Source organism: Brachycentrus maculatus, unplaced genomic scaffold, assembly GCF_059751285.1.
Source record: "Brachycentrus maculatus isolate JH-2025_06_01 unplaced genomic scaffold, ASM5975128v1 h1tg000503l, whole genome shotgun sequence".
In the NCBI taxonomy this organism is placed as follows: Eukaryota; Metazoa; Arthropoda; class Insecta; order Trichoptera; family Brachycentridae; genus Brachycentrus; species Brachycentrus maculatus.
In genome coordinates, this window is record NW_028281249.1 from 72,856 (window position 1) to 99,408 (window position 26,553).

At 35.9% G+C, this 26,553-nt stretch overlaps 1 protein-coding gene across 1 annotated transcript; it reads right to left on the reverse strand.

Moving 5' to 3' along the window:
• Positions 1 to 10,210: 10,210 nt before the first annotated feature.
• Nelf-A (Negative elongation factor A) lies at positions 10,211 to 26,508 on the reverse strand. Its single transcript, XM_088272523.1, has 9 exons — positions 26,283 to 26,508; positions 23,629 to 23,865; positions 21,311 to 21,488; positions 19,614 to 19,784; positions 18,532 to 18,732; positions 17,117 to 17,344; positions 13,611 to 13,912; positions 11,503 to 11,602; positions 10,211 to 10,562 (listed from the first exon to the last, which is right to left on the reverse strand). Exons 1-9 carry the CDS (start codon positions 26,490 to 26,492, stop codon positions 10,354 to 10,356), a joined length of 1,836 nt encoding a protein of 611 aa, XP_088128649.1. The 5' UTR covers positions 26,493 to 26,508; the 3' UTR covers positions 10,211 to 10,353.
• Between the last annotated feature and the right edge of the window lie 45 nt (positions 26,509 to 26,553).

Genomic DNA, 26,553 nt, shown 5'->3' on the forward strand with positions numbered 1-26,553 from the left:
ATATACAAAATTAGTTACAAGAATGGAAACATTTATCCAAGTATTTTATTTTTATTTTTCAAGACAGGAACATAGGAATAGTTTAATCATAATTTATGCAGTGCTATTTTCGTTAAATACTACCTCAAGGGCGCTTAATATCCCATTGCTGGCAAAAAAAAAAATTGTTTTGGCTTAGTAATGCAATGTTGTAATAATATTTTATGATATATTTTACCATTAAGAATAACAAAATAAACGAAAAAGTCATTATTTATTCAAACAAATTGATCACCTAAATCAGTGTTCCGCAAACTTTTTCTATTCCAGGTATACCTACCAAATTAAGAAATTTCAGAGGTGCATATTTACCATATTATGGTAACATATTTAACATATTATGTTTAATGCTAAATGTGAGCCTATTTAACTGAGCACAGGCAATCAAAATTTGGAGCAATTGTGTTATTTTCACAAAAGTAGACTTTTTCCGCGACTAACTAATCACCACGGTACACCAGTGTGCCGCGGCACACACGCGGCGGAACAATGACCTAAATGTCGAGTAAAATTTCAATTGTTTTCCAGTACATATGCTTGTATTTTAATCAAGTCTAACAACTGATTTTTAATATAATGAAATTCTTTCAAACGCATCAAGTCAGTCTATAGTCAGCCGACGACAACAGCTGTCATTATTAATGCGTTATGTGGCAAATGTTGAATGTGTTGACTGATTAAAATAACATTATAACTGCGTATCAAACGTTGATCAGGAATCAAAAAAGGGTTATTAAATAGAAGTAAATAAATAATCACACTGCTGCCTTAAATGATTATATTAAAAACATTATTTTTACGATACAGTAAGTCGTAACATGACATTTTGACAGTTAATATAAACTCTGATAAAATAAATAGCTTGTAAGGCGTGACTTTTTAATTGACTCATAGAGAAGTAAATATACCAGGGATAAGTCATGAAATATTACACAGGTAGGTACTGATGTAAATTATTAATGGAAATCTCACTACGTGGTTGTTAGTTTTGGGGTTTAAGATGCGTAGGGTCCCATGCGTGAGTAATGTACTAGATAATATGTTGATTTTCAACTGGATGAGGATGTGGACCGGCCATCAGTTTTTTTTAGTATAAAGATTTCATTACTACATTAAATTTTTAAGGCAATTGTGAACACGCGCAATAATATGATTATGTTATTTATTTCTGACTATAGTTCTGTGAGAACAGAAAAGTACGTTAGAAAGGGGTCTCTACAGATGGCCTGGATACATTTCATCATTCGCCAGCCATGGAGAACATTGGATTGCAATGCTCACTTTGATATTTTAAGACAAAAGAATAAACTAAAGTATATTAAACTACATACATACAAAGCAGAAACATACTAAAATAATAAAATGCAATGTAGATAATATATCGCTCACTCCTTTCAAGAACGTCATAAATCAAAAAACTTGATTTTTCAGGAGAACGTTTTTAAAGTTTAAAAATATAATAAAATGTTTTAAAAATAAATATCAAGCCACTTATTGAACTTTTTCCCGTGCAACAGATCTTTTTAGGTAAAACCTGATGGTTTTTACTCCATTAAAAAAATATTTAGTTTTTTTAAAAAAATAATTAAACGATGCCTTTTATTCAAAATGCAAAAACAACACTTTCTGCCCTGTAGCGGGCAAATATTAAGTTAAAAATATGCCTCTTTTGCTGGGATATAGTACATTTTCTGGGCATTCCGAAAACATGTACAACTGAAAATTGACAATTTTTGATTTATGACGATCTTGAAAGGAGTGAGCGATATTAATAAAGTATAAAATTTCATGTTCCTTCAATTGAAACCATCTAAGTTACAGAAAAAATATATATTTTTTTAAAAATTTATATTTTTAATTTGCTGTTATTACAAAATTTATTCTATTTTGGTAAGTGTGAAATGATTTATTTTACAATCAATAATAAATAATTAAAGGAGAAAACTTTACATACCCATACAGTTTTTAGAAAATTCTTGAAACAAAATTGTCATTTTCAATATCGTCAACATACTTTGAAAACTGAATCAAATTGAGTGGATACAACCAAATGTTTAATAAATTGAAAAAGTTTTGCATCTTAAACTCAAAATTCAGATCAAAATTGTAATTAAATATCAAAGTTTTCAAATGTTTGAAGTGGCTTATGTATTTCATAATTACTCATACATGGATTGACAATTTTTCGCAGTACGCTGTCAATTTTTGCTGTTGTAAAAAATCCTAATTAACACTAAGCAGTCAATATAGAATTCTGCAAAAGAATGATCTTATTAAAACATTATTTAGAAAAATTATGAACACGGATGGTTCCATATGATGTTTTTCTCTAATTATGACACTAAACTTGGACTCACGGTCCAAAATTGCTAAAAGTACAGTCTGTACACATTCCCACATTTTTGTCCACATTTTTGTCCACATTCAAACCAGCTTTATAAAACATTGGAAATAATATATCCCTACTTTTGGACTGTTAAAAGTAATAAAACAATTCGTACTTATAATTAACAAAAGCATAGTCAAAGTGTACAAGTATTGCTTTTTGTTCAACGAAATTACAAAATTGTATCAACCGAAGTTAAGAAAAAGGTTGTGATACTCCTCCATTTTACATAATTACACACCATTAATTTTAAACATTGAAATAAAAATATTATTTTGATTTATTAGCCTCGGTAGTGCAATAGTTGGTGCGTTTGGCTACCATCCATAAACTCTGGGGTTCGTTCACCGTGACAGACGCAGCCACATTTTTATCGGGTTTACATACTTTTTCTTAACTTCGGCAGATGCCTAAATATACATGTTGCTATATAAAAACAACACGACACAACGTAATAATCTATGAATTTAGCAAAGCCGTAAGGTACGGGTACTTTACGCACATTTGTGACCATTTATGGAATCACACTATTCTGACATAAAAAATGGTCACAAATGTAGGAATTATTCGATTTGTAAAAGTTGCATACGGTTCTCGAATCCTAATAAAACGAGTGTCACACAAGGCCGGACACACTTACCAGGCACTTTCTTACAAGGGAGGGAAGAGTAATATGCCAGTATTAATTTACAGAGTGTATATTCCCATCCTTTTTCAGTAAGTCACGAGGCAATAGATCCGGCGTTGTATAGGAACAGTTTTTTGGTCTATGTACTTTCTTTTAAATACACAAGAACACGATATGGTTCTAGTGTTGAGAATGCTGTAGCCCATAACAGTTGTAACACTCATAGATTTCTAACAAGGACATATTGATAGAGACAATACAGAGAGAAAAACATGTAAAAAATTAAATGCTAATTTTATGCATCACACATTTAAATAGTAAAAAAAAAATGGGATTTTTTCACTAATTTATTTTATACAATTAAATAGTATAAATATTTGTTTATCCCTTTGAATAACGCGCTCTGTTGGATAGATTAATTATGAAAAATCTGCCCAGTTGTAGAGAAGTTTCAAGCCCATTTTTTTTGTCCATATCGATACTCGTTAAAGCTCTGGTTAAAAACTCGCTACATAAGAATGTTTTATTAGGAATCGAGGCAGTGGTGGAAAGTTAACCTTTCAGGTGAAAAATAGACCCACCTTACAGCAATCAATAATAATTAATTAACAATATAATATATTATATAATTGTATAGTCTTCTAGAACCAACATGGTTTAGTACAATCAGGGGTTTTATTGAATCGTCTCCCGTAAACTTGGATCTAAAACTGAGCCGAAAAAGGGTATGAATGCTGTAAAAACTTCATACATATGTATTACAATATAGATAAGTATTCCCGCAAACTTTATCCTCAATAGTGTCCCCTAGAGTAGAATATGCAACACAGTTTTTCCACTACTTGTCTGTGTCTCTTTCACTCTTCATTCTGTCCACAATCACTGAACGAAACAAAATTTAGAAATTATGATTCAGTACGAAGAAAAAAATATATAAATAAATGTGACAAAAATATTTGAAGAATTTATATATAACAGATTGATGCACATTTATTTTTTCAAAACATGAATTAGGATTAGACTATTTTTAAAAACAATAATTGACATTCGTTTGAAAATGTCATAACTAGGCGAAACAATTGTCACATAATTGAATTTTAAGGTGGAGACTGACCGAAGCATTTTGTCGTAACATCGCTCGCGGCGAGCATCACCGAGCATCCGAAACTATGGATGGAGCGCTCGGCTCGCTGTACTGACTGCCTGAATGCTCGCATCGTAACGTGTTACGTTACGACGAAATGCTCCGGTCAGTCTCCACCTAAATATGTTTTTTTAACAATAAAATACAACTTAGTGGATTCAAAAAATCAGTGTTTTGATCAGTGTTGTTTCATTCTTATATGTATCAATAAAGTTTGATACATACAAGAATGAAACAACAAGTAAACAGCTTTTTCTATTTTCATTTTATTGGCCAGTTACCAAAATAAAATTAATAAAAAAAGTGAAAAAAAGGCTATTCAATTGTTGTTTATTCTCATATAAAATGCTGGTCCACAAAGAATCATGGTAAATGCTAAAAAAATTTTGATTTACAAAAAATAATAAACAGTCACCAATTTTTTGTTGTTGTTGCCAATTTAAACTTTTTTCAATATGAACAGAGAATGGTCAACGTACCATTTGTAATGACTCAGCCCTGAATGGAATTGATACAAACATGCAAGATATTCGATCGACGTGTATAAAATTTACATCGTACTTTAATTTGAATTTTGATAAACTTTGAATTAAAAAAAATAGCAATGTCCACTATACTCTATATCGTGTGAGATTACCCTATATGACTACGAAATATGTATATACAAAATTGAACATTTCATCTCGATAATTGCAAATACTCCACACATCACCACGTCCAATTCGTAAAGTCTGATCTGCATCGATGAATTATTAGTAATACGTACATGATTATGAATTATTCCTAGTACATACAATGAACTGTGTCAAACTTGGTGAGAATTTGAATTTGTGAAAACCAATTATCAAGTCAGGATACGGCCCTATGATTTTTGGCACGGACTCTAAATCGGAGGTTCTCGGTTTGGTCCGATTGTGCCACAGCTTGACTCCTATTTTGTAACACAAGTAATAAAATGATTAAAGAAAACGCTTGTTTTTTACCACTTGAGTTTTATTATAGACTACATGTTTCAGAAGTTAAACTTCCATCATTCAGGTCTGTATAATAACTGAATAAGTTATTATACAGACCTGAATGATGGAAGTTTAACTTCTGAAACATGTAGTCTATGATAAAACTCAAGTGGTAAAAAACAAGTGTTTTCTTTAATCATTGTAACATGTCTTACCACAAAGTTAATGCCGAAACAATAAATAAAATAAAGTAATGAAATATTTTCCAATATCAAATATCGCTCACTCCTTTCAAGAACGTCATAAATCAAAAAACTTGATTTTTCAGGAGAACGTTTTCAAGTTCAAAAATATAATACAATGTGTTAAAAATAAATATCAAGCCACTTATCGAATTTTTGACTGTGCAACAGATCTTTTTACGTAAAATTTGAAGGTTTTTTCTCCATTAGAAAAATATTTAGTACATTTAAAAAATATTAAAACAATACCTTTTCTTCAAAATGCAAAAACAACACTTTCTGCCCTGTAGCGGGTAAATATTAAGTTAAAAATACGGCTCTTTTGTAGGGATATTACACATTTTCTGGGCATTCCGAAAACATGCACAACTGAAAATTGTCGATTTTTGATTTATGACGTTCTTGAAAAGAGTGAGCGATATTGGAATTTTTGTTATTTATTATTCTTCTGATTATGCCACTCTACGCCGAAGGTGGCCAATCATCACGGCAATTTTTCACTTTGTCTACAGACGCTGTAAACAGCAATTCACTGCTGCAGCGGAACCACTCAAGACTTTAAGCCATTTTATATCATTTTGCTATGCTGTGTTTACCTTCCACTTTCTCTCGTGGTATAACATGTATCAATTTGTATTTCTCTCCTCTCGTAAAATGGCCAAAGTACTCTTTTATTTGTTTCCGAGTATAGTGTCTATAACTTTTATTTGTTTCCGAGTATAGTGTCTATAACTTTTATTTGTTTCCGAGTATAGTGTCTATAACTTTTATTTGTTTCCGAGTATAGTGTCTATAACTTTTATTTGTTTCCGAGTATAGTGTCTATAACTTTTATTTGTTTCCGAGTATAGTGTCTATAACTTTTATTTGTTTCCGAGTATAGTGTCTATAACTTTTATTTGTTTCCGAGTATAGTGTCTATAACTTTTTTCTCTTCTCCTGTGTGTCTTAAAACATCTTCAATTCGGACTGTCTCAATCTTTTGTTTAAAGAAAAATATCATTTTTATAAGATATATTATTAAAACCATTTTCGTCCGCCTCCGTAGTGTAATGGTCAGCACGCTCGGTTATCGTTCTGGAGGACCCGGGTTCGATTCCCAGGGGGGGTAAAATAAATATGAGTGATTCTTTCACTGTAATATTTATTCAATATTACCCTGGACTGGTACCTGAAGCGGAGGGCTGATCACCTTTCCTTCATGTGTAAACGATCAAGATAACACTGCGTTTATATGACGCAGTGCCCTATGCACCATTGGGGTGCGGATAAGGGTTTTATTATTATTATTATTATTAAAACCATAAGATAAAAACAGTCTTGTTGACCTAGATTTTGCAAATGGGTGTGCGAATTCCGAATGTTTAGATATTTATATATTACACATTACACTCTTTGATATTATCCGCTGAGCATGCTAATATGAGGAATGATATAATGATAAATCATCAAAATTATTTTATTTACTGTTTCGGCATTCACTTTGTGGTAAGACATGATGAAATTGTAAATGAGAACACTTGTCTTTTACCACTTGAGTTATATTTATTTTAAGGACAAGTTTCGGAAGCCACAAATGCTATTAAAATTATTTATGTTTTAGTTTACATTAAGACCCGAAGATGGAAGCATCTGTGGCTTCCGAAACTAGTCGGTAAATAAATATAATTCGATTGGTAAAAACAAATATTCTTATTTACAATTTCATTGAAAAGCATATTAATTCAGTGGGATGGTCACAAGCGTCTGTGAGCACTTAAGGCCGCAACAATGAACAGTAGTCACGGCATTTATGCGCTGCCAATATCCGAGATTCAAGCCTCCATTTCTCAAGACAGAATTTTCAGATTGTAATAGTTTTTAGGTTAAAACGCGACTTATTTCTCCATACCGCTATGGCTTAGGTGACATTTTCCAATTCTAAATTAACACATTGTTGTCAGGCGGTTTTTTCATCAATCCCGACCCTAATTAGTATACGAATCACAAGTAACTGCAAACCCTATTCCCATTTGTATAATGTTTTTTGGCCTCTCGCGTTCTACCAAAAGTAAGCAAATAGAATGCTTATAAGCGTCTCCCGCTCTCTACCAACAGTGTGTAAAAGACACTTTTATGCATTTCCGGCAAACAATGTGTTAATAGTACCTATACTTCAGCATCCATTTCCTTTCCCATATAAGGGTGATGTTCTTCACCTACATAACCAGATTTTGTTTTAATGCCGGCAACAGTTTTGACCACCGATTGTTCTTAAAATATCTTCAAACTAATTACAAATGGTGGCTGGACCAATGTTGAAATTTACACATTGACAACAACCATTAGCTGTCACTTTTAAAGGGGGATTTTTTTCTTTCTCTTCAACTCCCTTTAGTAGTAAAGGAAGTAAAAGGAAAGATAGTAAAGGAATAATTGATAAATTGTTGGGTAATATATCCAAAATTAAACAAGGTTTATTTGGTTGAATTCTACATTTATTTATGTATATGTTAATAAGTGACACGTTTCGTCTACACTAATAATGTCCTAAGAAGAAGTGTTTGATAATGTCCTAAGAAGACAAAATGCGTACATATACATAAATAAATGTAGAATTCAACCAAATAAACCTTGTTTAATTTTGGATATATTACCCAACAATTCAATATGGAATTCTACCTGTCTGCAGTTACAAAAAATAATTGATAAGTCAATACATAAAGTGGATGTTTAAAATAACAGGTTAAAATGGTACCATACATGATGAATTATGAGAGATACAACAGTAAAAATGTAGCCTACGTACGATATAAAGCTACATGGGTATTCTCCGATCAGTGTTTGTGTAATGAAGGAAACATCAACATTTCATTAATTGATTCGGCAGTCACTTTGTGGTAAAATCTATCCATTTTTAATTAATGTTTTACTTAGTAAATACCACTATTTCTTAAAATCTACTGTGACACGTGTTTCGATGCATTCTGTTTGAAAATGATGCGGAATGCATCGAAACACGTGTCACAGTAGATTTTAAGAAATAGTGGTATTTACTAAGTAAAACATTAATTAAAAATAAACATCAACATATTAATTGAAGCATGTAGCTCGGGCTTCAAATCAATCTAAATTATCACAAATGTATCACTCGCAAACTTTAAAAACAACAACAAGAGACTGCAAAACTGGCGTTGCGAGTTCGATTCCCGCCAATTGCAAAATGAATTCGAGAAATATTTATTTCGTTTCGAGTGTTTGTGATGTGTTTTTTTTATATGAAACTTTCCTATCCTCACTATGCTACCTGCGGACAAGCCTTTAAAATAAAGTTTACTGGAGGTTACCTTCATTAATTGATTCGGCAGTTACTTTGTAGTAAAAATCTGTCCATTTTTAATTTAAGTTTTACTTAGTAAATACCACTATTTCTTAAAATCTATTGTGACACGTGTTACGATGCATTCTGCATCATTTTCAAACACTTTATGTACAACTCATTATTTCATTATTATTTCATTACTCAATATTTGGTCATTATAGAGTTGTACATACGGTGTTTAAAAATGATGCGGAATGCATCGAAGCAATAAATCATAGATCGCAATAGATTTTAACACACTAAAGAAGGGAAAGGTATTTTTACCTGTTTGGTCGATTAATGCTCAAGGACGGGAAGGGTATTTTTACCTCATTTCAATGTCAGGAAACAAGGAATTATTTAATGTTTTTATACCAATATTATTTACCTATCTCTTGTTAAGGTCTAAACTATATGTACATAATTATCAAATGCCGTCGCCAGCGTCTGCAGGCATAAAAAATACCCGTCAGAAATGTGTTAAGAAATAGTGGTATTTACTAAGTAAAACTTAAATTAAAATAGTAAATAACATTGGATTATTTATATACTTATAGAATTCGCGTTTTATTTATTGAACTCCATTTCAATTATATATTAAATGTTAAAATCAAACACTGATTTTTAGAGTCTACTAAAATGTATTTTATTGTTAAAAAAACATCAAAATTAAATTTGTGACAATTTTTTCACCTTGTTATGGCATTTTCAAACTAATGTCATGAGAAACTAATGACATTAGTTTGAAAATGCCATAACAAGGCGGAACAATTGTTACAATTTATTTTTATGTATACACATTTATTGTAACTGCAGACAGTTGGTAGAATTCTATTTAAAATTTTTGGGTTATACATCCGAAATTAAACAATTTTATTGGATTGAATTCTACTTTTATTTAAATACTGTACAGTGATGTATATTGTGACGCGTTTCGTCTTATATTATTGAGTCACATTGAGAGACAGTCTTAATAAGAAGAAGCAAGTCACATATGTATTATCATTATATATTTAAATAAAAGCAGAATTCAATCCAATAACCTTGCTTAATTTTGGATATATTACCCAAAAATTTAAAACATAAAACACGTTTTAGTAGACCTTAAAAATCAATGTTTCATTTTAATAATTAATACATAAATAATTAAAATATAACTTTGTTTTAAAATCACCATAAATATTTTAGTATAACTTAATACTTATCAGTCTTGAAAAAGAAGCGGTTAGCTTCGAGACCGATAGACATTATAATTAAGTTACAATAAAATATTTATAGTTATATTTTAATTATAAAATGGAAAATCACAAAGTTATTGCTTCAAATATAAATTACAAAGGTGGGGACTGACCTGCACATTTGGTCGTTACGTTACATTCGCGGCGAGCATCCGACTTCGGATGGAGCACTCGGAACGCTGTACTGACTACACGAATGCTCGCATCATGACGTATTACGATACGACCAAATGATTCCGGTCAGTCCCCACCGTTATGTATAAATGTTGGATTATGTTAAGCCGCAAGCTACAAGCTACCGTCCTGCCTTGCGCAGACACTAGGATGGAAGAGGAGATTCAGACACAAACAGGTCCCCCCCCGAGAGATGGCCGGGGGCCCTAGCTGACGTGCTGCGGCAGCGGCTGCGGGGTGGCGCCCTCGATGGGCCGGTACTTCTTGATGCGCATCCAGTGGCCGTTGTTGTAGTTCATCTGGAAGTGGGTCTCGCAGAGCATTGTGAGATAGGTGTTGTCCACCTGCCGCACGTTCTCCTGGTTCTCCGACAGCTTGATGGTCACTATGTTCCCCAGGTTCGGGCACGGGTTTTCTGCACACAAAATACCATCGGTTACTTGCAAGATGGACCCCAAGAATTATACGATGGAGACTTTGGGAGAACAAAGGAGGTGTCGGAAGACCCAAGATGGTCTGACGACATAGTCGCTGTGGGGGGTAGAAACTGGCTGCAAGCAGCAACCAAACGGAGGAAATGGAAAGAAGGGGATAAGGCCTATATCCAGCAGTGGCGGTCAGAGGGCTCATAAGAAGAAAGAAGAAGAAAGACTTACAATTTCCACTTTTTAAAATTTTTTAAAAATTGAATTGGAAACAGAAAGTGCGAAAGAAGGTAATGATACAGTTGACCAAAATTCATGAGGGAATAAAGATCTATCAGATTTAATGGTGTCTTATTTAGAAATTATAACGAGATGAATAAGAAAAATAAATGAGCTATGTGACAAATCTTGATTGATATAAGATATTGAATCTATTGTGTCTTTTGTATCGTTGTATCTATTATATTTTTTTAGGGATCAACCTTATTCGTTTATTATTAACTATGTATACACATCCACTATCATTTTTAAGACATATAAACTAAATATGCTATTAATTCTTGCGCATAATAGGTAAGGAAAATTTTCTAAGGCAACTAATAAATACTGAATAAAAAAAATACTCACCCCAATAATACCCCACTCCCCCAAACCACTTTTTATTTACATTCAATTACACTTTTTGTTCTTTTGTAAATTAACCATTTTAGTGCTGAGATTTAAAAAATAAACCAAAGATGGCAGTAAAAGTCCCGTTTTAGAAATAAATATCACCGGGCTTTAGTACAGAGCGGCCATTCGTTGGGCTCTCTTATAACCAGATTCGACTGTATTTGCCAGTTAATGAATCAATATTTGAAGAAAGAAAAAATAGTTACGTATTCATTGTATTTTACGATTATCCGAAGAAAGAGTTCATTAAGAAATTACCTCTCGATCCGGCCATGAATCCGAGTATAAGAGCTTTCTCAGGTCTGGTGACCCGGTTTGCATTCTTGAACATGTCTTGCGCTTCAACCATTTGGTCTTTCTGGAATGTGAACAGGAAATAAATAATGTGGTGCCTCATCCGGTCCCGACTACCATAGAGATGTGACGCGAGCAGCGTCCAGAGAGCGAGCCGGCATAGACAAGAACGCCACAATTGAACACGATTGAACCACGCCTTTAAAAGTGCTGACGACGGGAGGTACCTCATCTCTCGTCATCTAGCCATCAGCGTGAACTGCGGCTACATTAGTGCATTAGTATTAAAATTTGTATGCATAGTATCAGGTATGCCAAATACTTGAAAGTGGTCAGGTTAGGAGTCGTAACAATCGGCGGGTATGTATGAGAAGATGCATGAACGTGGAAGGGGCGAAGCATGTTCGCAGTGGTGTGGCATTCTATTCTCTCTGCCTACCCCTGTGGGGAAGCGGCGTGATGGTTAGTTAGTTAGTATTAAAATTTGTAACCTTAATAATTTTGTGAGTATAAAAACCTAGTATTAAAATTTGTAACCTTGATTAATTTTGTGAATATAAAAAACGTGAAAAATCAAGTACATATGTCTATTGATTAAATTTCCAACCATTTTTAAAACGCAGCTTCTGAGGAGCGCAACTAGTGGAGACGGGTGCGCGTATTTAGTGCAACACTCGTCCCCATAATACATTGCAAAATACCATGCGTTCAAAGCCTGTATTGACATTGTTTAGTAGGAAAAAAATATGGAAAATTGTGACATTTAAATACATATTATCACATACAAGAAGACCAGCGTCAGATTTAAATTTATAAAATATATTATATAAAAAAATACAAAAATGCAAACATCAAAACTATTTACTATTACATACTGCGAGAAGACAAAAGCAAACTTTATATTTTTATTTATTTTTTATTTTATTTAAACTTCATGTACAGAAAATAAAAAGTACATTGGCGGGCTTATTGCTAAAAAGCAATATCTTCCAACCGACCAAAAACGGACTAGTGATATTGATCAAAACGTTTGATACCATATATAGCTGTTTGCAATCAGAGGGTAGATAGTACTTGAACATTTAAAAAAACATAAATTACCAAAAGACGATAATAAGGAGGGCAAAGGAAGAAGGGAGTTTAGGGAAGGAGGTAGAGGGAGGAGGTTTGATGGACAGTTAGGATTCTAATGACAGATAGTAATGTCTCAGACGTTTTTAAAAGTTAATACATATTATCGTCTGATGTAATAGATTTTATCAAAAAACTAAAAAACAAAAAGATGAAAATGAAAAAAAAAAAAATAACAAAAAAGTATTCTAGGATTCTAATGATAAATAGGTAGAATCAGGTAGCAAGTTTAAGGAAGAGAGGAGGGGTCAGGGGAGGAGGAGATGGACAGTTAGGGTTCTAAGGATTCTAAGGATTCTAATTTAAAGATTATTTTTCACATTTTTTTTAAAGGTTTTTGTCTTTTGCGATACATGTGGAATTATTTTTTTAAACCCTTATATGCAACCAATGGTGCATAGGGCACTGCATCGTAGCGATTCAGTGTTATCTTGATTGTTAATTGCATGAAGGCAAGGTGATCAGCCCTGCGTCTCTTGTACCAATTGAGGATTATATTAAATAAATATTAGAGTGAAAATCACCCATATTTATTTTGACCCCCCTAGGAATCGAACCCGGGAACCCTCCAGCACGGTAGCCAAATGCGCTAACCACTACACCGACGCCAACAATTATTTTATTGGCTTTTATCATTATCAATCTTTGCATTTTTTGCATTTTTTTTATCGACAAGCTGAATAATTCCCCAACAAACAAATATCAACACAAGTTTTATTTAAAAAAAAAACTTGAAATATTTGTTTGTTTTATTATTTAAAAAAATACTTCAATTTCATACTATTTCTGTGAGTCTAAGCGGCTCATTATTATAAATAGGTATATCGAATTGTGGTAGAGTGGGTTCGAATCGAGAAACTCTAACTCAAGAGTCCGCGACACTAACCACGGGACCACAACCCGACGCAGAGTCGCAAAGCGTAGGTATTGATTCCACTCACGGTGAGGGTGAGGCTCCGCCGGGGCAGCAAGTTGGCGGGCTGCGCCGCGGCGGCGGGGGCCTGGGCGGGCGGCGCGGCCAGCACAAGGCCAGGAGGGGGGGCGTTCTGCGCCTGCAGCAGCACGCCGCCCGGCTTGACGCCGGCCAGCAGCACGGCCTTGCCGGGCGTGCCTGCGGCCTGCTGCAGCACGGAGTTGGTCAGGATGACGGGCACGCCGCTCGAGGTCTTGAGGATGTTCTGCCCCGAGAGCAGCGTGCCGCCGGGCCCGGCCGTCACCAGCAGCGGCTTCTGGCCCGGTTGGCCTGGAACAATATAATTACAGTGACTGTTGCTGGCACCTATTTATATATTATTATATATTAATAGGTGCCTATTTTATTATTTACAACACCCTGGGTGACACTAACAGGTACTTTATTGTTAACACATTGTGTACGGTGTGCACATATTTGTGCGTTTCAGAAACCTTGTGTGGTGGCGGGATGCACATTTTTGTGCATTTCGGCTACCTTCAATTTAGTATACAAAAAACATGTCATAAACTTCTAATCTGTTGGCCTTTTTGCTTTTGTTGTGTAGTGGATAGATGTCGTTGTAATATAAAAAATAATACTGATATTTACTGGTTCAAAACATAGCTAATGGTCGTAATCTGTTTTGAAGGAAATGTTACAAATTAACTTTAAACAATGGATACAGACGGTGCGTTTTTTTCTTTGTCCTAAAATGAAATAAAATACAAAGATCATTGTCCTTTACTTAAGTCGGCAGTTGGTACTTACAAAGCAATAAACGCGTGTGGGGAAAGCCCATAAATCATTTTTTATTCGCAGATTTTGAGTTTTCGGCGGTTGTTAAACTGTGTTGTTATTTTCTAATATTTTATTAGTGTTTTTAACATTTTTTTTACTTTTGTGATTTGTGGACTAACATGATTTTATTTTGAGACGTTAGAGACCATTTAACTGTTTTTGTATTGTTTTCGAGTTCAACCTCAAGTTCAAAATATGAAGTTCACTGACATATTTTATATTTCCGGACAGCTGTCTAATGTCGCCCGCCTCAAGATACAGTTTTATCAAAACATTGCCGTAACTAATGTGTTAACATCCAGTTGTGTACGGTACCTGCTACTGAGTGCTTGTATATTTTGCAGGTTTTAAGTTTTACACTAATAAAAACGAATTATTTTATTTGAGTATTTTTTATGCGTAGTAAAAATGCATCAAGAAGAAAGTAGTGAAGATGATTTTAGTTTTGATTGTGATAGTGACAGTACTGGCGACATTTCAATACAATGTGATAGTGAGTAGTAATATTGAAAGTGAATTTATCGGACATAGTAGAAAAAATTGCGTGTTTTGGACACAAGCAGCAGTTCTGGTGCATCCGATGTAGATACACAAGAGAAAGATGTACTAGACGAGGATTGGGTAGACATGGCCGAAGAAGACGCCTTGTTGGAGACAATAGAGTTTGATATTGGCTCACACAACACGGGTCACAGATTCCTGAATCTATAACTGAACCTGTCCAATTTTTTAAATTATTTTTTACTGATGAACTAGCCAATGAAATTGTTAAGGAAACGAATGCATATGCAAAGACAAAAATAGATGCCATGGAATTATCCTCACGTTCCATCGGAAAAGGTGGAAGTGTCATAACAAAAGGCGAACCAAATATTGTATTAGAATATACAAAATCAATGGGTGGAGTTGAAACGGCTGATCAATATGCTTCTTCATATTGTCTTCTTAGAAAATCTCTAAAATGGTGGCGCAAACTTTTTTTTTGGTGCATGGAAATATGTTCCATAAATTCGTACATCTTATACAAGTCGATAAAAACGAAGAAAAATGAAAAACCACTAAGCCATTTAAAATATGAGAAAGTTTTGGTCGATCAACTAGCGGGTGAATATAAAGAGCCTAGAAGAAGGCCATCTACTTCAGCTGCTTCAGAGACCAGGCTCAATGGAAAACTACATATTTTAAGAAACGGTCCTAAGCGGGACTGTGTGGTCTGCTCAAAAAGGGCAGTAAAAGGTGGGAGAAGGGAGACCAGCAACTATTGCGACACATGTCCCGGAAACCCGAGGATGCATTTGGGCGATTGTTTCGAAAAATATCAAACTTTGAGAAATTACAAAAACTAAAATTTGCCTTTTTTTCTAACCTAATTTATAATTTTCTGTTAGAAATACATATTTGTAAACAATACTGCAAAATTTTATTTCCTACCTTTCCAAAATAAATATTTTTTTTATTTTCTACAAATACCTAAGTTTTTTCTCATATTTTTGCTTAAAAAATCTCGAGTTGCGTGAAACCCATATACATTGTAGGCGTCTAGCCACACCGTCAAATTGGCACCGCCGAAAAATACGAACATGACGAATTCGCAACGGAGATTCCCGAACAAAATCAACGATCGCGGCGAGCCGAGAAGAAAGGGACGAGGTCTCCTGCACCGCTTGGTCCTAACGGACGTGTTTATCTAGCTTCACATGTTTACTTCTATATTTCATTAATTCATTAGATTAAATATTAATAGTAATTATCAATAGTAATTGTAGTGTATGAGCTTATATCAATAAACGATCTGTAAGTAAGAATTCTTTAAATATCCTTTTCTGGCTTCCCTTTTCAATAACTCACACGTGATTTATTCACGTGCCATCAGACAATAGCAACACGCTATAAATAGTCACCTCAACGTAGCAATCCGCTACACACACGCATCAGGTGACTAAATTGGTGACCCCGGACGTTCACAGGTGACCAAATTGGTGACCCCCGACGTTCCCGGTTGACTAAAACATATTTTTTACGAGTTCAAAGGGTTAAATGGCCCTCTTGAACATTTTACGTTTTGTTAGTTGGTCATTTTCTCCTGTACGACTACGATATAGGAAATGAGATTAAAAAAAAAGATAGTAGGGTACACTTCAAATGCTCTACACCAGAGGTTCCCGACCCCGTGCCCGCGGGCGCCATGGCGCCCATGGAACACTATTCGATAGAGACAGAATTTTTTTTATAAACACGAATTAAAAATGTGAATTATTTTTATTTGTTTGTTAGTTTTATTTTTAAGTGCCTAGGTTAATTAAATACGTTTGCATGTTTGCGATATTATATGTATGAGTGAAATCCTGTTTGAACTGTGCTAGTCTGGAAGTTAGGAAGTTGGCCATCCACAGTGACAAGGAGCTCAACAAGCTGCCTTCAAGCGTGACGACCATCGCTCAGGAAGGCGTCCTGCCCAACACCTTGGCCACTCTCCAGCTCAAGAGGAAGGTGTTACAATTGACGACGTTTTAATCTGTTTATTTTTTGTATTTCATTATCATCATCTTCCTATTATTACCCATGTCTTCATAAGCGCCCTTGAGGTAGTATTTTACAAAAATGGCGCTATACAAATTATCCAAATTATTATAAGATAGTAGTAGTAATAGTAGGTCATTACTTCTACAAAAATACAGGAAAATAGACAGATACCTGTGATGAGCAGCTTCTGCTGCTGGCCCAGGATGATGGGCTTCTGGCCGGGGGACTGCTGGATGAGGATGGGGTGCTTGGCGGAGGCGTCGGCTCCCTTGGCGGGCGGAGCGGCGGGGTGCGGCGCGGCGGCGTGGGCCGCGGCCGGGCCGGGCGGGGAGCCCTGCGTGGCGCTCGGCGTCACGGGCGCCACCGCGGGCGACTGCACCGTCGACAGGGGAGGCAGGGCTGCCAAACAAACAAGGATAATCACTCCCATTGCGCTATTGTCAATTGTTATTACCAACCACATTCGCCTCATGAATTTGTTTTACTATACTTTTGTCACTCATTTGTTTCACATGCCCAAACCATCTCAACACACCTTCTTAATTTTATCCATAATGCTCATCTTAGCTTTGCATTTGTACCTTTATATCACCATTCGAACATCTATCATACATCTTCTATTTTTTAGTACTACTACCATCACGCAGATTCACCACAGAGGTAGGCAGAGAGGATGGAATGGATAGTCATACATGCCCTCCGATTACAACAACTTTTGATATGACCAGATTAGGTTCTGATTAATTAATCCGATTGTGCTTTTTTGGCCTTCCTCGTTCAGTTCTCCCGCTCACATTTGCTAAATATACTTTACTCATCTATTCGCTCCACATGTCCGTCCCACCTTAAAGAACTCTTCTTAATTATTTATTTAATTCATCATTTTAGCGCTTGCTTTTTTATTAAATTAACAACCTTAGAAAATAAAGAAAACCTAACATATGGCAAAAAAGTCATTTTCAGAATTATTCTTTGGATAAGTTAATCTTTTTCTTGTATCTAACATAATTAATAAGACAATGACGTTGAATGACGGCTACCCGAGCTTCCTTTCAGACCTTTCCAGCATAAACATTCCATTTCTCACTAACATCTTATTAATCTCCCCTAACAAACTTGTATATAAAATAATTTGTAAATATCTTAAAATTAATTATATAAATTTGTAAAGGTGTATGATAACTCACTAAAACAACTAACATTAATAATAAAACTAACCCCACTAACAGGAATACGAACACTTGAAAGTCAAATGTAAAAAGTGTAAATAAAAAATAACTCGATACTGGCTATAACACCCAAGATGGGTGAAAAGCCATTAAAAAGAAGAAGAAGAAGAATAAGACATTGTTTGCGGGAAACGCTTAAAAGCGTTATATTTGCTTACTTTTGGTAGAATGCGAGACACCAAAAAACATTGCACAGATCGGAATTAGGTTTGCTGTTACATGTGATAAGTATACGCCCCTAATTATTTTACTAATTAGGGTCGGGGGTTGATGAAAAAACCGCCCGACAACAATATGCCAAAAGCAAAAAAGAACACCAAAAGGTCATATTCAGTCCATCGATGATCAAAGTCCAACCTTGATCCTGCGGCGTGGAAGGCATGACGTAGTTGTTGAGGCCGCGCGCGTACTCGGGCAGGGCGGGGGTGGCGGGCGTGGCGGGAGGCGCAGCCGCGGTGCCGACGGGCGAGGCGCCGGCCGGCGTGGCCGCCGCGCTGGCCGCCTCCGCAGCTTCCGCCGCCTTCTTCTGCAGCTGCTGCTGCTGCTGCTCTTCCGCTTCTGAAAAGGACAGAAAAATATTATTTAATTAGAGTTCACGCTTAATTTGTTTCATGGGCTACATGATCACTAAAGTAAGACTTAGTACAGAAAAAAAATCTTTTCATCGAGCATTTCATTATTTTATTTTATTTATTTAGAAATATAACAGAACATTAACACAAATGCATTTACAATAATGAATAACAAATAAAACAGGTTATTGTAACTTTCCAATTACAAAATTTCACAAATGTTAAATGAGTTGAAAAGTAAACAGCAAGAATAAAATATAGCAAAAGTTAAGAAGATTAATAGGCAGACTTAATTTAGATACGTAGCTATTCATATACTGATATGTAGTATCAATATATTGATATGTAATTAGCATCAATATATAAATATCTCCTGTGAACAAACCCAGCGCTGTAAACAAAAAATTGTACACACTTAAAGTATTGTCGTATTTCTCATCTTATCAGGGATATGTAACTTTTTTTTCTTTTTTAATTTTTATTTATGGTTCACAAACAATGAAAAACATATTACAAGAAATGAAATACAGCGCAATAAAAATTGTTTGAATGTTTTCCATCAATTAGTTTTTCAAACTTACAGAAACAAATAAGGGTGCAGGTTAAATACACATACAAAGAAAAAAAAATTGGCTGTAAATAAAAGAGTAATAACAATTAAAAGAAATGAAGAAAATAAAATAAAATAAAAATTATGACGTAACATTCGCGGCGAGCATCCGAAATCTGTTGCAGTACTCGGCTCGCCGTACTGACTAAACGAATGTTCGCATCGTAATGTGTTACGTTACAACAAAATGACTCCAGTCAGTCCCCACCATAAGAATCATTATTTTTCAAATTGTCATCTTTTGTTCTCCGACTCACCGAGTAATTTCCTCCTCTTCTTCTGGTGTATGGTTGCGGGCTGGTCTGCGATGTCCAGCAGCTTGATGCCTCGGTCGGAGGTGCGCACGGCGGACAGCGGTGCGGGGCGCACCACGCTGCGGATGCCCCCGCGGCTCACGGACCACCGGGAGGGCAGACCCTTCAGGGGGGCTGCAAACACAAGTTACTCTCGTGACTCGCGACATTACCAGATTACCGGGAATGTGCAGTAGAAGGCCACTGCTGTCCAAATATAGTTTGAACATTGAATATTATAACGTGATTCTGCAAAGTGTGTGCTGCGGCGCACTGGTGTACCGTGGTGATTAGTTGGTGTGCCGCGTTTTTATTGCCTGAGCTTAGTTAAGTAGGCTCAGTTTTGGCATTAAACATAATATGTTGAATATGTTACCATAATATGGTAAATATGCACCTCTGAAATTTCATAATTTGGTAGGTGTACCTTGAATAGAAAAATTTGCGGAACACTGAAAATATAATATTATTTCAATTTTATGGGTGATATTATATTTGTTTTGAATATCTTCGATGCTAAATTTGAGTAATAAACTAACTAACCATCAAGCCGCTTCTCGCAGGGTTAAGCAGAGAGAATAGAAGGCCAAACCACTTTGTCTTTGCAAACATTCTACGCCTCTTCCACGTTCATGCATCTCCTCATACATACCTGCCGATCGTTTAGACTCCTAACCTGACCGCTTTTTAGTATTTGGCATACCTGATCTTGCCAAGTCTTTTTCGATCTTCCTCTGCTCCTTTTTCCTACTAAGTTATATAACAATATAAGTTTATTTAAATTTTATGTTTAATTTTTTATTTGTCTTGAATATGTCCGATGCGAAATTTGACTGATCACTATGTCTATATACAATTAAAAATCAAGTTGTCATAGTTTTGGTGCCCTATACATCATTGAGGGCAGATAGGGTTTAAAAAGGGCAAAAAAATTAAACATGTGTTGACAACATTTTGTTGAGTGTGACCAAATACTAGTGATTCAAGCACTGTGTTTCGAAATTGAACCATATATCTAGAAGTTCCAAGAACTTGAGAAGTGTGGTGGTTGTCAATCATGGGTAGAATTGGTGAATGTTATACGTGTGTAAAGTGAACACTTAAACCAGCCTTTGACGCTCGTAAGCCCCGTAAATGCCCAGACTTCAAAATTGTTCTATATCAATGTTGAGATGTGAAAAAATAATATGAAAAACATGTCTTGAATGTTTTTCGCATATACTTTGTGGCACATTTTATAAAATTTCATAGCTTTTATATATATAATATGTCCACTCCGGACGACAACATTGTGAGCTACAAATGGAATTGTGCAAAAACAGTATGAAGCCGCGAGCATACATAAAAAATTGCATATTCGCTGCGCAATGCTCAATAAAAGCAACATTTAGGAGTTTTTTTGCCCATTTTTAAAATTAAAATCACATTTTCATATGGTGTACGGAGTGCGTAGAAGTTTTTGGTATCGTAAGGGAAGGGCGATTATCTATAACCTAACTAAGAGTATTTCAATGTTTTAGAATTAGTACATTTACCCTGATGATGACAAGGTTCTTGTTGAAACCGGTTGGAAAAAGTGTACTAATAAAAAGTGGCTAAAACAAAGTTGTTTTATTTTATAAAGTTTGAAAAACATGTCTTGCATTTGCGTGTGTACTCACTCGTGTCAGTCATTTTCCTGGGCACGCCGCGACTGCGCATCGGGATGGTGGGCGCGATGGACTTCTTGATGTTGGACAGCGCGTCCTGCGACTTCTGCAGCAGCTCGGCTCGCAGCGCCGCGCTCTTGGGCTTCCTCTTCAGCGTGAAGTGCTTCACCGGATTGGGCTGCTGTCCCACCTGTTCCGGGAAAACATTTTTTGAAAGGAAAACCTCCAAAGCTTATATTTTAGATAATTGTCTGCAGGTAGGATAGTGAGGAGAATGAAAATAGTCTAAGCGCCCTCGAGGTAGTATTTTACGAGAAATGGCGCTATATAAATTATCCAAATTTCTTATCATGAATATATCTATATATATATCTAGAATATATCTCATATTCGCTATATAAATTATCCAAATTTCTTATCATGTCCGCCTCCGTAGTGTAATGGTCAGCACGCTCGGCTACCGTTCTGGAGGTCCCGGGTTCGATTCCCAAGGGCGGTAAAATAAATATAAGTGATTTTTTCACTGTCATATTTATTCAATATTACCCTGGACTGGTACCTGAAGCGGAGGGCTGATCACCTTTCCTTCATGTGTAAACGATCAAGATAACACTGCGTTTATATGACGCAGTGCCCTATGCACCATTGGGGTGCGGATAAGGGTTTTATTATTATTTATTATCTTATCATGAAAATATATGACAAAAGCAAAAACTAATTAAAAATAAACATTTCATGTTTATCATAAAAATTACGCATCTACATTTAAAAAAAATTGTCTACTGGTAGTATAGTAAGGATATGGAGGGTAGATATAACAAATGTAATGCAACAAACACCCAGACCAATTGAATATAAATATTTCTTATATTAGTTTAAGTATCTACATAACAATACTATTGGCATTCTTTCCTTATTACGCCGTTCAAACATCTATCATACATTCATCTGAGAGATCTCATTTTGACTGCATTCAGTCTACTTTCATTCTTCTTTGTGCACTGTATGTTGAGGTATCAATATAAAAAAGGATTTGTTATGCAGGGTGGATATAAAGGTGGGGAGCATCCGATTTTGGATGGAGCACTCGGAACGCTGTACTGACTATACGAATGCTGAAATGAAATGATTCCGGCCAGTCCCCACCTTTATATTTATATCTTCTTCTTCTTATTATTATTATAGGCTTGGCGGCCAGTTTTTAAGAGGGATTCCCAGCTATTGACCCATCTCTTTGGTGGTCTGCCTGGGAGTCGTCTACCATGGGGTTGGCCGTACAGTACAATGTGGGGGAGTCTGGATGGTTCCATTCTCCTCACATGCGCATACCGTCTCCTTCGTTGCCTTCCCCACCTAACGACATCTTTGATCTCGCATATTTCCCTGAACCTGGCATTTCTGATTCTATCTCGAAGACTCTTGCCTGTTCATTTCTGACACTCTAAGCGCGTTTTTTGTGGCAGCAGTGTCTGCTCTACTTTTGATTCCATACGTCATGATGGGTCGGACACAAGTTTATTGTATTGTAGATCTTGATATTGCTGCCGATCTTCATCTCAGGGTTTTTCCATATATTTATATATAATAGTAATAATAACAATATACAGTGAAACCTCTATCTATTGTTTTTAAAGGGACCTATTAAAATAAACTATGAATGCGGGAAAACAATGAATGCGGGATTAAGAGGTCAATACGCAAGTAGATACGACCGAGTAAAGATACCGTCCTCTCAATCTGTATAGCCATTCGTAGGCTAAAATTCTAAGAAGAATACAGGTTTCAGATGCAAATGTACTTATTTAAAAAAAATATAAACCTGAGAAGAATTTAAAAATTTGTAAAGTTTATTGATCAAAATTTGTTTTTTAACTGTTTTATTTTCGCAAGTCAATAGTATGTATTCAGCTTTGCAAATAGTATTTTTTTCAGCATTGGTTATTGAATTGCTTTCAAAAAGAAAGAAAGAAAGTTTTCTTTCAAAGAGTGTGCACGCTCCTGGAAATGCAGGTACAGGCAGCGGCTCCTTTTCATCAATATCGACCTCTCCTGCTATCGGCTACACAAGTTTTCGATAGTTTCTATCCCATACGTTGCCGTTGAATGTAAGAAAATTGGAAATAATGTAAAAAAACAGACATTGTAAATGTTTCAAATATGCAGCTTAATTTGAACGATAAATGGTGATAGAAAAACGATCGATACGATCTATTTTAGTATGAAATTAATTCCGGATAGAATAAATAAACGACACATCTGGGAAAATGATTATTCGAGAAACGATAAAGGTTTCACTGTATATATATATGTAGTTATAAAGTTGGACTCACGACGGACACGAGGGCAGCCTTGTTGAGGTAGTGGCACTCGAGCGGCAGCATGTGCAGCTGGTCCTCGTGGCGGGCCAGCAGCTTACGCAGGTCGGCCACCATGTCGCAGGCCACGGGCCGCGCCGTGCTGAGCGAGCCGCTGGCCGGCAGCGGCCGCATCACCTCCGCCAGCATGCTCACCCACAGCTCCGAGTCCAGGCTGGCCATCTCCATGATCTCCTCCAGCTCGTGCCGCCACTGCAACAGGGAGACAGACGCATCACCCCACTACTTACCGACTCTGGCCAAAAATTACACACAATATTTACAAATGATAAATGTGTTATTATTTACTATGTATTCTCAAACCCGGGTCTTCCAAAATGAGAGCCGAGCGTGCTGACCATTACGCTACGGAGGCGGACAATTCCCAGGTTCGATTCCCAGAGAGGGGTCAGATAAATATAAGTGATCTTTTCACTAAAATATTTATTCAATATTACCCTGGGCTGGTACCTGAAGCGGAAAGCTGATCACCTTCCCTTCATGAGTTAACGATCAAGATAACACTGCGTTTATATGATGCAGTGCCCTATGCACCATTGGGTGTGGATAAGGCTTTGAAGAAGGAAATGTGTTACTATTTACTATGTCAGCCGCCACTGCAATATGACTGAAAATGGCAGCCTTCAAAAGGAACTGGGAGTGCGATTAGGACTCGCAGGGTCCGCATTTAACAGTATGAAGGCTGTCTGGAGATCGGATTTATACTCGGGGAAGACCAAATGCCGCCTATACAATGCCTGCATTGCTCCTGTTCTCTTATACGGCTGTGAAATATGACACCTTACAAGGGCCCAGAGAAGCCGTGTACTGAGCTTCGAGAATAGGTGTCTGCGGAGAATTTTAGGCGTGCGGTGGTTTGACTTAGTGAGGAATGAAGAGATAAGGCGTAGGTCGCAGCAAATCTTGGTCACAACTGTCACATTTTAGTTACATTTTTAATACAACACTTTAAGTGCGTCCAAATTTTTGTTTACAGCGCTGGGTTTGTTCTAAAAACTAACTAACTAACTAACCATCACGCCGCTTCCCCGCAGGGGTAGGCAGAGAGAATCGAACGCCACACCACTCTGTCTTTGCAAACATTCTTTGCCTCTTCTACATTCATGCATCTCCTCATACATACCCGACGATTATTACAACTCCTGATCCGGCCGCTTTCGAGTATTTGACATACCTGATTGTGCCAAGTTTTCCTCGGTCGTCCTCTGCTTCTTTTTCCAACTACATTCGCCCCGTAAATTTGTTTAACCGTTCTTTCTTCACTTATACGCTCCACATGTCCAAACCATCTCAACACACCTTTCTTAATTTTATCGATAATGCTTATCTCAGCCTTACATTCTTTCCTTATTTCATCATTCGAACATCTATCAAACATCGTTTTGCCACACATTCGTCTGAGGGATCGCATTTCGACTGCATTCAGTCAGCTTTCATCCTTCTTTTGCCAACTCCATGCTTCGCTTCCGTACATAAGGGTTGGAACCAGAACTCCATTGTGTACTGCCAGTTTAGCTTCCGCTGATAGATTTTTATTTGCTAAAACTGATTTTAGTGCACCATTCACTCTGTTCCCAGCATTCACTCTCCTTTCTATGTCTTTATCAATCTTTCCATCCCTAGAAAACATACTACCCAAATATATGAAATCATCTACCTGTTCCAAAATCACATAGGGTTTGTTCACATAGGAGATATTTATATATTGATGCTACGTATCAATATATGAATAGCTACATATCTTAATTAAGTCTGCCTATTAATCTTCTTAACTTTTGCTAAATTTTATTCCTGCTGTTAACATTTGTGAAATTTTGTCATTGGAATATTACAATTACATGTTTTATTTGTTATTCAATATTGTAAATGTATTTACGCTAATGTTCTGTTGAATTTCTAAATAAATACCATCCTCCCAACTGTTTCATTTCCAAGAGAAAAAGAAACTTACTGATAAAAAAAAAACAAACAGTTAATAGTATATATTTTTATTTTTAAAATTAATATAACCTCAAATGCATCAACTACGTTCAAATTATAGTATAAAAACGGTGAAAATATCTTCATGGCTTTAAGCAGTTGTTCATCGATGGAATATAAAGTAAATAAGATATTGCAGGTACTGTTTTATCAAGTGAAAATCACAAGTACATAGGAATACAATCAATTTATGTATTATTTATTATGTGCGTCTAATAGCACCTACTTGTAACATAGATAAAATATGTTAAAAACGTGCTGTGAATCATTGACATAAAAATATAGAGTAAAATAACTCATTTGTTTTTTATAAACAAAATTTTAAAATTCATCACACATCGCTGTCATATGGACTCACTCACGAATGGACAAATTTAGGTTATGTCAAGATGAATTCTGCATTTTACACATTTGAGTCCTTATATATTTTTGTTTTTATCAAATATTAAAGACATTGTAAAATAAAACAAAATAAAAACTGTATACTACAATCATAACTAATGTAACTTATATACAACAGGTCTTATGACGTCACACCCATCTCTTTCCCCCGCGTCAGTTTCGAACGCGACAGAGGAGGAAAGCACGATATGTGTGTACGGGAAAATGACAACAAACTAAAAAGTTACCTCTTCAACATTTCTGCGCGGGATATGAAAGAAACTCAGCAGTAATTTTAGTTTAACTTGGGTTTGTAGTTCTGGAAAACAGTCTTTTATATTTCTTAACACTTCGGTATTTAACTGGGTACATATCGAACCGCCAGTCCACGAATCGTTTGACGTTCCTAGCTTATTATGAAGCCACAAAGATGTGTCGCTGTCTCGCACATTCGCCATCTTGGTGTAAAAAAATATCACTGACAAGTTCAGTGTTGCAACTCCAGTAAGCGTTCCGACC